General features: G+C 40.6%; 1 protein-coding gene across 1 annotated transcript; it reads right to left on the minus strand.

Moving 5' to 3' along the window:
- Positions 1-5,252: 5,252 nt before the first annotated feature.
- Positions 5,253-7,277, minus strand: LOC149305544 (RNA-binding protein 12B-B-like). The gene has a single exon (XM_089477565.1). It carries the CDS (start codon positions 7,275-7,277, stop codon positions 5,253-5,255), a length of 2,025 nt encoding a protein of 674 aa, XP_089333691.1.
- Between the last annotated feature and the right edge of the window lie 9,358 nt (positions 7,278-16,635).

Consider the following 16,635-nt stretch of genomic DNA (forward strand, 5'->3'; position numbering starts at 1 on the left):
ACTTCCCCTTAACTGACTTTATCCTACACACTGTAGAGCACTACAGAATCTGCTTGTTATATATAATTAAATGTAATGTAACAAATCTGCACAAATATCTAAAGCAAGCCATATAAATAAAAAAAAAAAAAGCAGAGTCAAATGCAGGTATCCCAACGTTGGTGGAAATGTTTTTCCTTTGGTGCAGTTCACACATAAAATGCAACCTTGCAATGTATTTCTTGTACAGAATATGTGCAACTATCTATATTCAACATGTCTCGAATAAAGCCTTGCCCTAGGTTTGGTATGTTTCCGGGAAGTGATGGAGCAAACATCCACATTTTCAAGCGTAGAATTTTCAGAGATTGCTTTCTTGGGCCCATGTCCCATTCTGGCCAGATTAGCAGTCCCCAAATGAAATTACTAGAAACAAAATAAATTGGTGTGAGTGCTATCAAATATAGATATAGCTAGTTTGTACAGAAACCTAATATGGATATACAATCTTAAGAGTGACAATTTTTAAGCTATTAAAATGTATTTTGTTTTTAACACAGACTAGCTATATCTATATTTAATTGCACTCATACCAATGTATTATATTTATATTGGTTCACTTTTTGAGCAATGAGAACTACTCACTGGTGGCAGTAACTGTCTTTTTTTTTTTATTATATTTGATATAGCGCAAACAATTTACGCACTTCTTACAATACATATATTCAAAACCTATGACAAGACTAGAATTAACAGACTAAGGCAAACCGATACATTAGGTGAAGAGAGCGCTGCTTGCAAGCTTACAATCGTCTATACTTATCTATTCTTCCTACTGGGACAGACATACAGAATTCCCCAAAGGAAATTACAAAGTTCTAAATAGTGAACTAGCCATTGTATTAAATTGGTATAATTGATATGTTGTATGCATCCCATTTTACCACCAATCTCAGTCAATGTTTGTGGTGACATTGTTTCATACACCTATTGGAATTTTGCTTTGTGTTTCTTGCCCAGAAAGAAAAAGGGTGAAGCGGAAAAACCCCACAGATTTTATGTCTGGTGTTACTCCCTGCATTAGTTTAGCTTCTCAACAATTTAAAATTACCTGTATAAAACGATTTGTTTCTAAAAAGATGCCACCGTATTTACCATATTTGCTCGATTATAAGATGACCCTGATTATAAGAAGACCCCCGAAAATCTAAATATTAATTTAGGAAAAAAAACAAAAAGCCTGACTACCCTATAGGAAAAAAGTTTTACTACTAAATATTAATTCATGTAAACATTTTTTTCATATTTAATAAAAGCTATGATTGAGAAAAATATATATTTTTTTTATTTCCTTTTATTTGCCAACCTGCCCCCCCAGTTATGCACATCTGCCCCCAGAAATGTCTTATACCCTCCTATATGCCACTCTGCCCCATGATATGCCTTTTAACCCCCTATATGCCAGAGTGGCATATAGGGGGTTAAAAGGCATATCATGGGACAGAGTGGCATATAGGGGGTTAAAAGGCATTTCTGGAGGTATATATACGAACAGCAATCACACTCCTATCAAGCCAAGGCAGCCAGTACATGCTGGAACCTGGGGATGATAGGAGCGTGAGTACAGCCTCCCTATGCCATGCTACCACCACCCCCCCCTCTTACACATCCATGCTATCACACACACACTCATTCACAAACATTTAAATACTCATTCATTCCATTAATCACACATACTTCACACATTAATCACAAAAACCCTCCCCCACCCCCTTACCTGAACTGCAGATCTCTCACTCGAAGACTTCTGCAGGGGCCCGGCTGTGCGAGCAACTTCTCTGGCCCCGCCCCCAGAGGAAGGAGGGGGAAGGCAGAATTATGTGACACTCTGCTAGCTTCCTGTTCTCCTGCTGCTAGAAGAGACACTGCTTGCGACCAAAGCACCGGTAAGCAGCCTGGCCCCAGCGGACATTTTTTTTGAGGTCTGATTAGAAGACGACCTCGATTATAAGACGAGGGGTATTTTTCAGAGCATCGTCTTATAATCAAGCAAATACGGTATTTTATATCCATTTTGAGTGTACAGTAATGTAGGTTATTACATGCAACACATTTAACTTGTTTCCTCTTGGTGCAAGGATATCCCTGACAGTGTAAAGCCATAAGGAATAGTTGAAGCATTACAACAGCATAAATCTATATATTTAATAAAAAAACAGGAATTTCTTGGGTTTTGGCAAACTTTGTGACCTATAAAATATACAGAGCACAATTCAACTGTCCGAGAGTGATATTTCATACAATGCATATGAAAGAAAAAAAAAAAAAAAAGCACAGAACGAACCTCTCAAGAGGGGTTTATTGGCTAAAAATAGGTTTAACAGGAGAGTTGTATTTCATCTCCTTTACTCTACTAGAGTGATTTCTTCAGTCTCCTTACATGTTGTATACATTACACAGGGTAAGTTCAGTCCTTGTTGGCCCTTCATAATGAACAGTTAAGTGAGGGAGTTCAAACCACAACACTCCCTTTAGTTAATGAATCCCCATGTTGCTGCCGTGTTTCTGAATATCTGATTCTCCTTTATGAGTTAAAAGGCAAAGAAAGGATTTCAGATTAATGATATCATTAACCAAAGTTCCAAAATCTTCAGATAAACATTTAACATATTACATTGTGTCATGCTTTATTCAGCAGGAGAGCCATGCGTGAAAAACCAAGTACACCCTTACTGCTTCCGTAGGAATTAAGAAGCCAAGTAGCAGACAGGTTCTGCTAATTAAATGCCCTTGATTAATTGATCAGCATATGCAACCACCTATTTTAGCAGTTTGCTGGTCTGTAGCTTTGTGGTGTGAGTTAACACAATTTCAAGGAGGAAAGACATCAGCGACGATCTAAGAGAAGCAATTGTTGGCGCCCATCAATCCAGTAAGGTTTATAATGCTATTTCCAAAGTAAGAAAGATTATTGGAAAACATTCAACTCAGTTGCCAATCTTCCCAGGAGTGGACGTTCCAGCAAATTCCTTCCAAGGTTAGATGGTGCAATGCTCAGAGAAATTGCAAAAACAACAAAAGTTCATGTTTGGAAAGGATGCCAGGAGAAAGCCTCTTCTACCTAAGAAGACCGTGGCAGCATAGCTTAGGTTTGCAAAGTTGCAACTGAACAAGCCACAAGACTTCAGAAATAAATGTCCTTTCGACAGAACAGACCAAAGTGGAGATGGTTGACCGTAACGCACAGCATCACATTTGGCAAAAAAAACACCACAGCATATCAGCACAACTCCTCTTACCAACTGTCAAGCACAATGGGGGGTGATTTAGGCCTTTTTTTGCAGACACAGGACCTGGGAACCTTGCAGTCATTGAGTCAGCCATAATTTCCTCTGTATACCAAACTATTCTAGAGTCAAATGGGAGGCCATCTGTCCAACAGCTAAAGCTTGGCCGAAAACGGGTCATGCAATGGAACAATAATCCCAAGCACATCAGCAAATCTACAACAGAATGCCTGAAAAAGAAAAAAAATCAAGGTGTTGCAATGGCCCAAAATACAGCCTCAACGCTGTGGGGGGCCTTAAGAGATCTGTGCATAAAAAAAGCCTGAAAACCTCAATGAACTAGAGCGAGTGCACCAAAATTCATCCACAATGGTGTGAATAACCAGAATAAGGAATCTGCACACTCCAAAGGAACTCAGGTGCTTAACTGTGCCAGGAAGGGCCAGCTCCCCAGTAAATCAAAAAGATAAATAAGGCTCCAGGCACTCAAAGATTCCAGCGTCAGGCAGGTTTATTAGAGGAAGAAAAAACTGTTTCAACCTCACAATAAGGTCTTTTTCAAGTTACAATGATGCAAGACCAATGATAACGTATAATAATCACACAGGAGACTAATACTTCAACTTATTGCTAAAGATGGTTCTACAAGCTATTGAGTCATAAGGTGTACTTTGTTCTTCAAACATGGCTTCTCCATTTCAGCTTTATTTTTGTTGAATACATCAAGACACTGTATTATGTCATGTGTCATCGCTCACCTAAGGTTGTAATTACCTAATCTTAAGATCTAAGGAACAGCGTATAGTTATATCCTGATATATAAAACCATAGAATTTAGAGGGTTTCTTTTTCACAGGACTGTAAACAAACTACAACTATTAAAAAGGTGCATATCTTTTTTTGTGGAGACAGCACTAATGAATTAAGGCACAAGTGAATAAAAACCATAAAGAGAACACCCATGGTATTTCCTGATGTAGGGATGATATAAACGTTAGCAGTAGTTTCAGTGTCACAGCCATCGCTGTTCATGTCTTCTTTCATTTATGCTAAGGGAAGGTCCAAGCACACAATGTAAATCTTTGTTTTATCTGCCATTCCATGTGTTACAAAGTATTTTTTGCACCCACAGGTCTAATGTCCCAAAGCAAGTGTCAGTTCTACCTAAAGCTTAGTTATAACCGTGTTACTAACACCATGTTCAGAAAGTCAGAATTATAGTCCAAATTTTCACATGCATGCAGACAGTAGTGAAAAGTATTTGAAGTGGGAAACAAAATGCAGCTTTTTCCTCCCACTTTGTAGTTTTGAATAACCTGATTATATATCAGCTCCAAGAATTGTGACACTCAAGAAAACAAAGCTTTCAGTAAAACCGAGTATTCTAGTTTGGGTCACACTGTCAAAAATTCAAATGTTAACAGCATGGTCTGGAATTCTACATATTAATCATGACACCTCAAATTGTCCAAGAAATGTGGATGTTCCATAATCAGATGACAGTCCTTTGGCACTTAGTCTCCAATGTTTTAAAGGATTGTGAGAATACTCACCAATGAAATTCCATAGGGGGCACTTGCTATCCATTTCTCCACCATATTTTATGACTGTATAACTTAATGTAACAAGTCATACCAAACACGACCACATTAAACGGTTTTTAAAGCAATGGCTTGTATAATTTTTATTCTTTAACAAGGAAATATCTAGACAGTCTTATGCAATGTATAACTTTTAATCTGTACATCAAAACTCACATCTGAAAATAAACTGGAAATATATTGAAAATTAGAATATTTAAAGTGACCAAAGACATAAATGATGCACTCTTGCTTAACACAATTTTGACTAACTTATGAAAATTAGCTGCACTGGCTTAACTTTTGGCTCATTTTGTTTAGAAAAGTAAAGAAACTTATATAATCAGGCCAACACTAACACGTGTCAAAGGGAAACAAAAACAAAGTGGAAAAAAATCCCTTTGTTTTAGATTTTCAACAGACTCAAGATAACTTTACGGGATCCTATAGGTCTCTCATTAAGTTCATTGACAGCAGCAACTGCCTCATTATAATCCTTTATGCACACAGTTGCTGTTCCTGTGGACAATCCATTTTTTGTACGTTTGAAATTGATAGATTCAGGAATTACGTTGTAACCATAAAAAAAATCTAAGACTTCTTCTGTTGTAGCAGTAAATGGTAAATTCCTCATACGTATTAAAGCTCCACTTGACCTGTTTCCAAAGCTTTGGTTCTGATCAACTTCTGAGTCGCTGTAATCCATCATCTTTCTTTCTTCAATATCAAACTTCCCAAAAGGCTCACTACCTCTGTGAACATTCATATGGTATGGACTTTGCCTTTCTGGTGAACCTCTGAAATTATGTCCTTGCCCAAAATCAGACAAGCCCACAGAGTGTTGAACAGGCTCATACAATCTATTCCCAAAATCTTCACTCACGTCAAGGGGATGGTCAGTACGATCACGTGAACTTACTGGCTCACGAAAGTCATCTTCATAGACAGGAGAGTTCCTTGCATCTCTCATCTCTGGTGCATCAGGGAAAGAGCCAAACTGTTTAGTCTGTTCCTCAGAGATGCGCCTCAAAAGGACTTCTGTCCCCAAGAACCGTTGACGATTTAAACCTTCAGCCAGGATGGCTTGTTCTTCAGATGGAAATCTTACCACGGCTTCCCCTAGTCCAACGCCTTTATTATCATAAAGCAAGATAATGTCATCCTCACGCACAGCAAATCCAACAAAAAATTTCTGGACTTCACCTTTGCTCACATCAAAAGGAAAATTCCTTAGATATAAGCATCTTTTTAAATTAGCATGTTCTTTCAAGCTTCCTTTTGAAAAATTCCTGTCTCGTGAATTGCTTCTTATGGATGGCGATGGTTGTTCATGCGAGTCAATTAACTGCAACATTTCTTTTCTAGTAATAGGAAATACATAAACTAGACGCCCTTTTAATTCTCTTCTGTGTAAACCAAGACACTTTTCATACTGCCTTTTATTATCTAGCATAACAAACCCTTCCCTTGTTCTGTTTTTATACTCATCCAACAGAAATTTGATCTGCGTGTCTGCCATATCTGGATCACTTAGAAAATTCTTTATATCGTGTTTAGCGACACTAAAGGATAAGTTAGTCAGATGAATATAAAACTGCTGAAGATGAGGCGATTGAGACCTTGTTCTTTGCCTCCTTGGTGATCTAGAACGATTTCTTACGCGACCATAACCGTCTCCAACAGGATCGCGTTGCATATCTAGGTCATCAATTTGGCCACCAGCTTCAACCCATTTTTCTTCAGAAGTCTTCTTTACAGATATAAACCTGTGACCCATGTATTCATTATTATGCTTGAGCGCTGCATTAGCGTCACCAACGCTACCGAACTTGACAAAAGCATTTCCATTCCTAACACCATTTGGACGTAGCAGAAAGATAATATCAACCAAATGTAAACCATCAAAAAAGGATCTGATGTCATCAGGTGTTGCACTATATGGAAGACCATATAAAAAAACATAAATACTATCATCTTCTTTAGGTTCCCTGTTGTCTCTCTTTGCCTCATTTGGTTTGTGCAGTTTATCCGCATGCTTTATTCCACTACTATGAAACCCAGAATCAGAATGATTATCAAGTTTATTTTGATTCATTCCTTTCTTCGCTGTAGTCGATATCGTTGAAAGATCTCCAACAGGACCCGAATGCTTTGAATCTCTGGTTCCTTTGCGGTTCATGTCTAAAGTGTTTTGCATTTCTGTCTTGCTGCTTAGAAAAAGCTGGATGTAAGATTTCTTTATAACACCGCCAGCCCGGCTCATAGCCCGCCTGGCATCTTCATCGGTGGCAAATATAATAAAGGCTTCACCAGACTTTCCGCCAATAATATGAACACCTCCATCCGGAATACTCAATCCAGAGAAGAAATGCCGAATATCAGCAGACCCAGCTATAACAGGAAGTCCCTGTAAACGGATGACTACTGCCATTTTTAGGTTTGGATTGAATGATACCTGCAGACAAAAAAACAAGTATATAAACAGCATTTTTAATATGTAGTCTTTAAAAACAAACAAAGGTACCAAAACATGGATATGCTAAGTCATTCTGAAATGGAGTGTTGCCTTTAAATAAGATGGAAAAAATACAAATGAATGCAACGCCAAAACACTTGGAAGGCCTGAACTGGAAAAGTCCAAAAGTAACTATTCAAACTTAAGCCTTATTAAAATCAAATTAAAACATTTTGGATCAAATCAGCATGTAATGTAATACAAACATAATGCCAACTGCCAGCAATTAGAGGATTTATGCCACAAATGCAGTAACATGGAAAGAGAAGAGCCTGGTACTGGTTATATGTAGTACCTTTGCACACAAAAATGTAATCCATGCGTTTCAAATGCTGGTAAAGAAAAGTTAATTAAATGTCTATTTGGCAAAGTCGTTTTGCAAAGTGAACTCTCCACACATTTAGATACATCCATGGACCTCACGGATACTGCATCCAAGTTTTGACTCCATTTGCATTTTCAATCCAAATGTTTATTATAAGGGCCAATAGACAGTATGAAGGAGTTACAGAAGAAACCATAAATTACCTTGGTGACTGGGATCTAATCTCCTTAACCACAAATCCCATCCATTCTGTGATTGAATCGGATTATAACTACATACATACTTTCATAAAGTTTAAATAGGCTAGTTTTTTTTTTACAGCTTACCTGTGTTTTCAGATGACCTGTTAATTTGCTAACAACTTAACTGTGGAAAGAAGTTAAAACAGATATTAAGGCAAAATAAATGTTTTCCGAATCCTTTACAAGTATAACAGACAGTAGTTCACATGATTAACAATCATATCCACAAAGATCCAAACCATTGTTGTCAGTGATGACTTAAATCGAGGTTCATGAACTTACATAAACACACAAAGCTACCGTGTAACCTTTTCAACAAGAACGGCAGCAACGTGCATTTCCATTCATCAGATGCATGATTATCTTGGCAGCTGCTTTAAAGCAAAATCCCACAGAAATCAAACATTTAAAGGAAACCAAACATAGCCAAACATTACAACAGTGGCTACTTTAATACAAAACCCGATCAACTGTTATAAAGACAGGATTCATTAAAAACTCAGAAAAGCCACCGTCCTGCTGGTTAAACCGTTTGTGAACACCGGCAGCAGAGATCTGAACGCTTTCACTAGTTCACAGACACTCGTTGCCTGGAAATTGTTCCATGGATGCTGAGAAAATTCTTCTAGGATAAGATGTAAGAAGTAACGGGTTGAAAATGCGAACTCACAAAGGTCCTGAACTTAGAATCCATACAATGTTACACGCACTGCACATTAGAAGTTCCATGATATCCAATGGTGTTTTTAAACCCCAACCCATTAAAAGAGGGGCAAAGGACCAGCATAAAAAAAACTTTGCTCCTTCGTGGCACCAGAAACGTGTACTACCTGTGCTCCTCCATGTAACACAAAGTCTCACAAACGGAATAATTTTTAAAATGATGCCATCAGGTACTACCATAAATACTTTGGGACAACAATCTAAAGACAGAAAGATAACTAAAAGTGATCTTTGCTTTACAATTTCAATACTTAAAGTAAGCCAGAGGTTTAGACTTTAACAAGAGAAATAGAACCGCTTCTCATCAGAAGTGGTAGAGGCAAATAGAGCGAGGGGGACAAAAGACCGAGTAGATGAACCAAGCCGCGCTCATCCGCTGTGAAGCGAAGCTCCTCTAATAAATCTTAACAGAGAAGTAGAGACAGAAACCGCACACTTAAGCCACAACAAGCAAAGGAGGGATTGAGATGGGAGGCAACATGTAGGTCTCCAGACCCCAAGAAACCATGTATAATAAAGAGTTACAGCCATTTGCACACTTTAAGTGCCAAATAAGATTGATTCATCGTGACCTTTTATGAGTCAGGTCATCAAAAAGACAAAATCATTAAAGCTGGAACAGCTTGAGCCGCTTTATTTTGGAATCCGAATAGGAAAGTGCCTCTGACACCGTTTCCATGCATAGAGTGGATGAGAAGCCAGTGAGTTTCATTCAGGTGTTCTGCCGTATTCCAACGCATGTGGCGCAAGGGGTCCTCTCGGTAGCTACAGGAACAGCAAAGAACAAGCCAGAGTATGGGTGGGACTCCTTAAAGCCCGGCCGCGTCCAGATAGGAGGATCTATTTATAGTTTAGGCTGCTTAGCTCACAATCCAAAAAACCGATTCCAATTAATAAAGCCGCCACCACTCCGATCAAAAGGTGAGGCTCAAATGCCAAGCACCGGAACACACTGTAGACAGCAGCTCGTCCACGGATGCGCCATGTTACCAGATCGGCAACCGGAGCGCAAGTGAATCATGCTTGCAAACCCGGAGCATCAGGCACCAACACTGCATATTAGCCGTGAGGTTTTACACACAGGCCTAGCGAACCACCGGCCGTACATCCCTATCAATTCGACACCAGCCCCGTTCCTCCCCGCGATGCATTAGTCTCTCCTCCCAAAACTGCACAACTGGCAATATTTACCGGAACGCAACGACCATAAGGACCCTCAAACAAGGATAAACAACACGGTCCGCTAGCGCCTCAACGACCTCCCTCAGCAAGAAAATGGCGCTCACCACCGCTTCCAGAGAGAACGCTCGCCGCTGTGACGCAGCACGTGACATGCCAGGTTGATGTTCTAAACTCTCGAGACCGCAACCAATCGTAAAATGGATTCCCAGTCGCTTGTGATGCCATCCATTGCGCTAATACTAAAAAAAACCGAGTCATACGTAAATTCTCCAGATCTCAGAGGTCCTTTCTTCAGATACAACCTGTGTTCGCTCAAAATAATGTATCACTCTCTCACACAAAAATATATACATTTCGTGCTACTGTTTCCTGAATAGCAGGTGGCATTTTGTTCCTTTAGATGCCATTACATTGGTTGTCATTCATAAATCATACCGTAAGCGCGGATGCCCTGTAAAAAGTGCCCTCTTAAAGCGCAACCTTTTTTTATAAAGCGGCAAATTCACAAAACATACTAAATTACAATATATGTAATTATTTGTGTGTGTGTGTATGTGTATATATATATATATATATGTTTACCTTATTTGCATGTGCCTACCCAGAATCCCTTGTGGTTGTGAAAGCACCATGAGATTTCTGAGGGAAAAGCAAGCCTTCTGGCTTGTCTGGTGTCTGTAGATGAGTGTTTAATAATACTTCTCAGTGGCATCGGCAGGGGGGGCCAGAGGGGGCCATGGCCCCCCCTACATCATGCTGTGCCCCCCGGTGTGCCCCCCCAATTGAAACGCCGGCTTTTTTTTTTTTTTTTAATAGACCCGGAGGAGAGAGTGAGAGGCGCCGAGCGGTTGCTGAGGAATAAGTTCTGAGCAACCGTTCGGCGCCTCTCACTCTTCTCCGCGACCGTGAGGCCTCTTCCTGGTTCGCAGTGCCGGCATTTCAAGCTGAGCGCCGGTATATGTCGTCATATCCGGCGCCCAGCAGTGAAGCCGGCAGAACCAGGGATACAGAGACCTCGCGATCTCACCGCTGGACAAGCCCAAGGTAAGTGAACTTCAAAGGGGGGGTTAGAAAGTTAGGAGGGGGTTAGAGAGAAGAGGTAGATAGGAAGTGAGAAGGGGTAGATAAGGATAGATTGGGAAGGAGAGGGGGTAGATTGGGAGGGAGATGGGGGTGGATGGGATACATTGGGAGGGAGAGGGGATAGTTAGGATTGATTGGGAGGGAGAGGGGGTAGATAGGATTGATTGGGAGGGAGAGGGGGTAGATAGGATAGATTGGGAGGGAGAGGGGGGTACATAGGATAGATTGGGAGGGAGAGGGGGGTACATAGGATAGATTGGGAGGGAGAGGGGGGTATATAGGATAGATTGGGAGGCAGATGTGGTAGATAGAGAGGCAGATGTGGTAGATAGGGAGGGAGATGTGGTAGATAGGATAGATTGGGAGGGAGAGGGGGTAGATAGGATAGATTGGGAGGGAGAGGTCTTTATGGGACAAAAACGGCGTACGTTCAGCTGTTTGGGGACAAAGTTGACATAATGTGTAACTTAGGTGCTGGTCAGGTTCTATATGGGCAGTGTGGACACCAGGGCTGGCTTTGGGGTGTGTGACCAGTGATCTATGCCTGTAATTTAGGGGGGTTTATCTATACCTTTAATGCAGAGTTTATATGTAATTTCCAATTGATTTATATCTGCAAAGCTGGGTTTTGTGTCATTCTGTTCATCTGTATCGGCTATATTTCCATACATTATTAATGTTTACCTGCAAATATAGGATTTGCATGTCTTATTCAGTTGATCAATACCTGGAGTGCTGTTTCCATGTGTTGATTATTTGATCTAAACCTTCAGTGCTGAGTGTACATGTGATTTCCAGTTGATATATACCTGCAATGCTGGGTTTGTATGTTCTGTTGGTTTATACCTGCAATGCTATGTTTCCATACATTATTTATGTATACCTGCAAATACAAGGTTTTTTTTAATCTCATTCAGTTGCATGTGCTGTTTCCATGTGTTGTTTATTTGATCTATACCTGAACTACAGGGTGTAAGTAAAAGAGCGCTATGGTTTAGTGAATGAGGGGACAAAGGGACTCTGGGGATGATTACAGGGGAGAGGACCTCTCAATGTCACGGTGCAGTCAGAAGGAGGGAACACTGCACTGACTCTCACTGTCTTCCCCTGATCTGCAGTCAGTGTGGCAAATATATTGGCAGCAGGGTCTAATATTAATATATATTGGCTGCAGGGGCTAATATTAATATATATCGGAAGCTGGGACTAATGTTTATATACCGTATTTGCTCGATTATAAGACGACCCTGATTATAAGACGACCCCCCAAAATCTGAATATTAACTTAGGAAAAAAAGAAAAAGCCTGAATATAAGACGACCCTAAAGGAAAAAAGTTTTACCAGTAAATGTTAATTCATGTAAACTATTTTTTTAAATAAAAGCTATGATTGAGAAAAATATTTTTTTTGTTTTTATTTCCTTGTATTTTCCAACCTGTCCCCCAGTTACGCACATCTGCCCCCAGGCTTGCCACACCAATATGGCACTGTGGCCCATGATATGCCTTTTAACCCTCTATATGCCACTGTGCCCCATGGTATGCCTTTTGACCCCCTATGTGCCACTCTGCCTCCAGAAATGCCTTATACCCCTATATCCCATTCTGGCTTTTAGGGGGTTAAAATGCATATTATGGGGCAGAGTGGCATATAGGGAGGTATAAGGCATTCCAGGAGGCAGTGGCATTAAGGGAGTTAAAAGGCATTGTATAGAGCACTCTATAAGGCATTTCAGGAGGCAGAGTGCTCTATTAAATGCCCCCTTAACGCCACTCTGCTTCCTGAAATGCCTTATAACTCCCTATATGCCACTCTGCCCCATAATATGCCTTTTAACCCCCTAAGTGCCAGAGTGGCATATAGGGGTATAAGGCATTCCAGAAATGCCTTATGTCCCCCATTTAACACACACACGCACACACACTTACCGGTGCTTCCAGATTCCTGCTGTATTGCCGGGGCAGCGGGTTGACGTCTCCTTCCGCTGCAGCCGGAAGGAGGTGGAGTTGGCAGCGGGGGGTTGTCTGCGTCCGTCGCGGATACCTTTCCCGGCTGTCAGAGATCAGAGTTCCGGCACCTGTGCGGGGAACTCTGATTTCTGACAGTCGGGGAAGGTATCCGCGACGGACGCAGACAACCCCCGCTGCTAGCCACACCTCCTTCCGGCTGCAGTGGACGTTGTCTACGCGGATCGCGTAGACGTCAACCCGCTGCCCCGGCAATACAGCAGGAAGCACCGGTAAGTAAGTGTGGGGGGGGAGACAGGAGGATCCAGGTCCCCTGCAGCGGTGCGGGGGATCTGGATCTTAGTCTCATAATCAGACCTCTATTTGAGGTCTGATTAGAAGACGACCCCGATTAGAAGACGAGGGGTATTTTTCAGAGCATTTGCTCTGAAAAAAACCTCGTCTTATAATCGAGCAAATACGGTATATCGGCTGCAGGGCCTATTATCAATAAATATTGGCTGCAGGGGCTAATATTTATATATATTGGCTGCAGGGACTAATAATATATATCGGCAGTAGGGGCTAATATTAATATATGTTGGCAGCAGGGTATAATTTCTATGTATATCGGCATCAGGGTATAATATAAGTATGTATCTGCAGCAGGGGCTAATATTAATATATATCTGCAGCAGGGGTTAATATTAATATATATCTGCAGCAGGGTCTAATATTTCTATATATCTGCAGCAGGGTCTAATATTTATATATATTGTCAGCAGGGGCTAATATTAAAGAATGAAAAATAACTGTCACTTTAGCTGTTATTTTGAAATCATATTTTAATCACAGTCTTTACTTCAAAGAGATAAGTGCATATTATGTAGTTAAAAATGCACGTCTAACGTGTGTGTGTGTGTGTGTATATATATATATATATATATATATATATATATATATAGTGTATATGTACCGTTTTATAATTGGCCCCCCTACTTTGGTCCCTGGCCCCCCATGTGCCCCCCCTAAATATGAAACCTGGAGACGCCACTGATACTTCTGCTACCCTATATATATATATATATATATATGCCGTAGCACACAATCCACGCTTTACTGGACACTTGTACAGGTCCTCTCATCAGAATAAGGCAATGTAGGCTGTTCTGGACAACATATATTTCATTAACTGTGAATGTTTTTATAACTGAGCCTTTCCTGACAATTTGTATCGTTTGACTGGGAGTTTCTGGGTTAATGGGCAAATTCCCAGGGTCACATAATCTTGAGCTGACTCTGTTTAGACAGAACTGTTTATTATTTTTTTTACCCTTTGAGACTGGGGTAGAGGAGTGCTTTTTTTTTCAAATTTTACCATCTGGTCATCCTGCCTTTTTTTTTAACTATATAGTTTCATGGGGTAAATTGTTTTGGCCTTGTACAAAGATACATTTGGGATATCTTTGAACCAGGCCAAATCAATTTACCCCATCAAACTATATATATATATTTTAAATTAGACATTCCAGGGTATTTTAAATACCGATATTTTAACTCTTTCCCTTGCACTAATTCTACTACCAGCCTTTGTCCAAAGTTTGTGGTAGTAATTTTTTGTGTTATTTTCACACGCATTGTACTTTAGGTATGAATATACAGCCCTTGGTATATGTCACTGATAAACAGCACCCCAATATGGGTTCAGTACTGTGTGTGGGGGGAAAAACACAACCAAATCCTACCACAAACATTGAAAAAAAATGCTGGTAGTAGAATTAGTGCCTGGAAATGGTTAAAATGCCAGCATTTGAAATACCTTGATGTGTTTTCAAGCATATTCTACAGCTCAAATATATATGGTTTAATAGGGTAAGCTGAACTGACTGGCTTCAAAGATGTCCCAAATCACACATGGGGGCAGAATTAACAGATTTGAGAAAAAAATGGTTTGAAAATAGAGATATGCTACTTGTATTAATTGCAAAAAAACCCATAAAACATTGAGTGTTTCTAAAATCAAGACAAGCTGTCCTGAGTTTATCTATTTAGCAGGGATTTTTATTAGCTTTTGTAGACGAATAAAATTCGAGAACCTCAGAAATCTGAAGGATAAAAAAAAAACCGCTCTGTCTTTACACAAAAATTAAAAGCAACAACTGGTTGAAAGATAAGCGCTAATCTTTGTGATGAAATATCGCATTTGATGTAACTTTAATGACGTCGCATTACGTGTTGTCATGCACCGTATTTCTTCTATACGCAGGAACTATAGATCGGCGCTAGAACGTTCCAAACGGTTCATCTCGGAAGCTGCGCCCTGCACCCTTTTCCCCGCACATGCGCAGTACGTTCGTCAGGCAGATCGGTAGACGCCATTACTGCCTGTAATACGGAACGCGGAGTGGCAGCGGTCAGAACCCGGGAATTGGGGATTCTGAGCACGGAACGGGGAACCGGTGCCGTATACCGATTTATTGGTTGGTAATTTGCTGTGTTTTGTTGGCTTTCTTAGATTGGACATGTTATTCATTTCCCCCTAATCGGTTTTGAAGCCGCTGGTGGAGCCTGTGTGGCGTTATATAGAGAAGATAGGGTGTGTGTTTAACGGAGTAGGAACGCGTGATGGGATCGGACACCGGATCTGTGTTGAGTGAAGTCTTCGGGCTGTCTGGGTTGCTGCTGGTTCTGCTGCATTAGGCTGTGTGTGTTCTGCTCCTACTCATGAGCCAGGAGGAGGCCTTTAGTGCGAGTAAACTGCAGCTCTAACCAAGGAAATGACTTAGTGGCGTCATGTAAACAATGAATTGTGGCAAATAGCCCCCGATTTCGTCCTGCATATAAGGCTTCTGAAGGGACAACACAACCTCTGGTGTGATTCAAACGTCGTGATGTGGCTTGCAAACCCAAATGGGTGAATTGCATTTGTGGTGGCATGGATGGCCACAGCCGGTCATGGATCAGTAAAGCAGACTATGTTCTCCAAACCATCCCTGTTCCTTTCCTAATTCCTACTTTTCCGTACTGCAGTGCAGATCATGAATGATCCCAACTGTAACCTAGTCTTGCCGTTAGTACCCTGACCTGCGCAGATTAGCAATTCATACTTTATATGTAATATTTTAAATCGGGTTAACGTATTTGCATAGATCGCTACATAAGATGTTTTCGTAATTTGGGTTTGTCAGAAAACACAGTTTCTTGTAATATTTACTGGGAGTTCAGAGTGTCTGATGGGAATCTGATCAGCTGTAGATTGGCCCTTATGTTGTCAGGGGGCATCTTAATTAGCCGGCTGTTTCACAAAGTTTGAATTCACAAGCTGCATTCTCTGAAATAAAAATATTGTTTCGATAGTTAGATCTTTTCATTTTTTTGGTTTTGCAACTCTGCATATTTAGATGCATTTATGAAAAGTACTGAAAATAACAGTAGCCTGCAAAGAAAATGATCTAGTGTATACATTGTGTGTTTAATCTACTGTACGTCACAATTTACACAGATGGGCCACTTATAACATCGTAGTTTAAAACGGATCTGCATACCCGTGAACTTTCTGGATTCTGTGGGATGTTGCCGATCCGACTGATGTCGCGGGACACAACGGTATTGTTGGTGGGGAGTGCCGCAAACTTGAGAAGCAGCGCCTCACCCGGAGTCTCCGGGCCAAAACCTGGAGAGTTCTCAGCTGTGCAGATCTGTCACTTTCTAATATCCAACGTATTACAGTTCTATGCGCTAAATGATGTATATAATCTACAGATTGAAATAA

This window comes from Sceloporus occidentalis, unplaced genomic scaffold (genome assembly GCF_023333645.1).
Source record: "Sceloporus occidentalis isolate IW3139 unplaced genomic scaffold, rSceOcc1.0.p SCAF_11, whole genome shotgun sequence".
Classification (NCBI taxonomy): domain Eukaryota; kingdom Metazoa; phylum Chordata; class Lepidosauria; order Squamata; family Phrynosomatidae; genus Sceloporus; species Sceloporus occidentalis.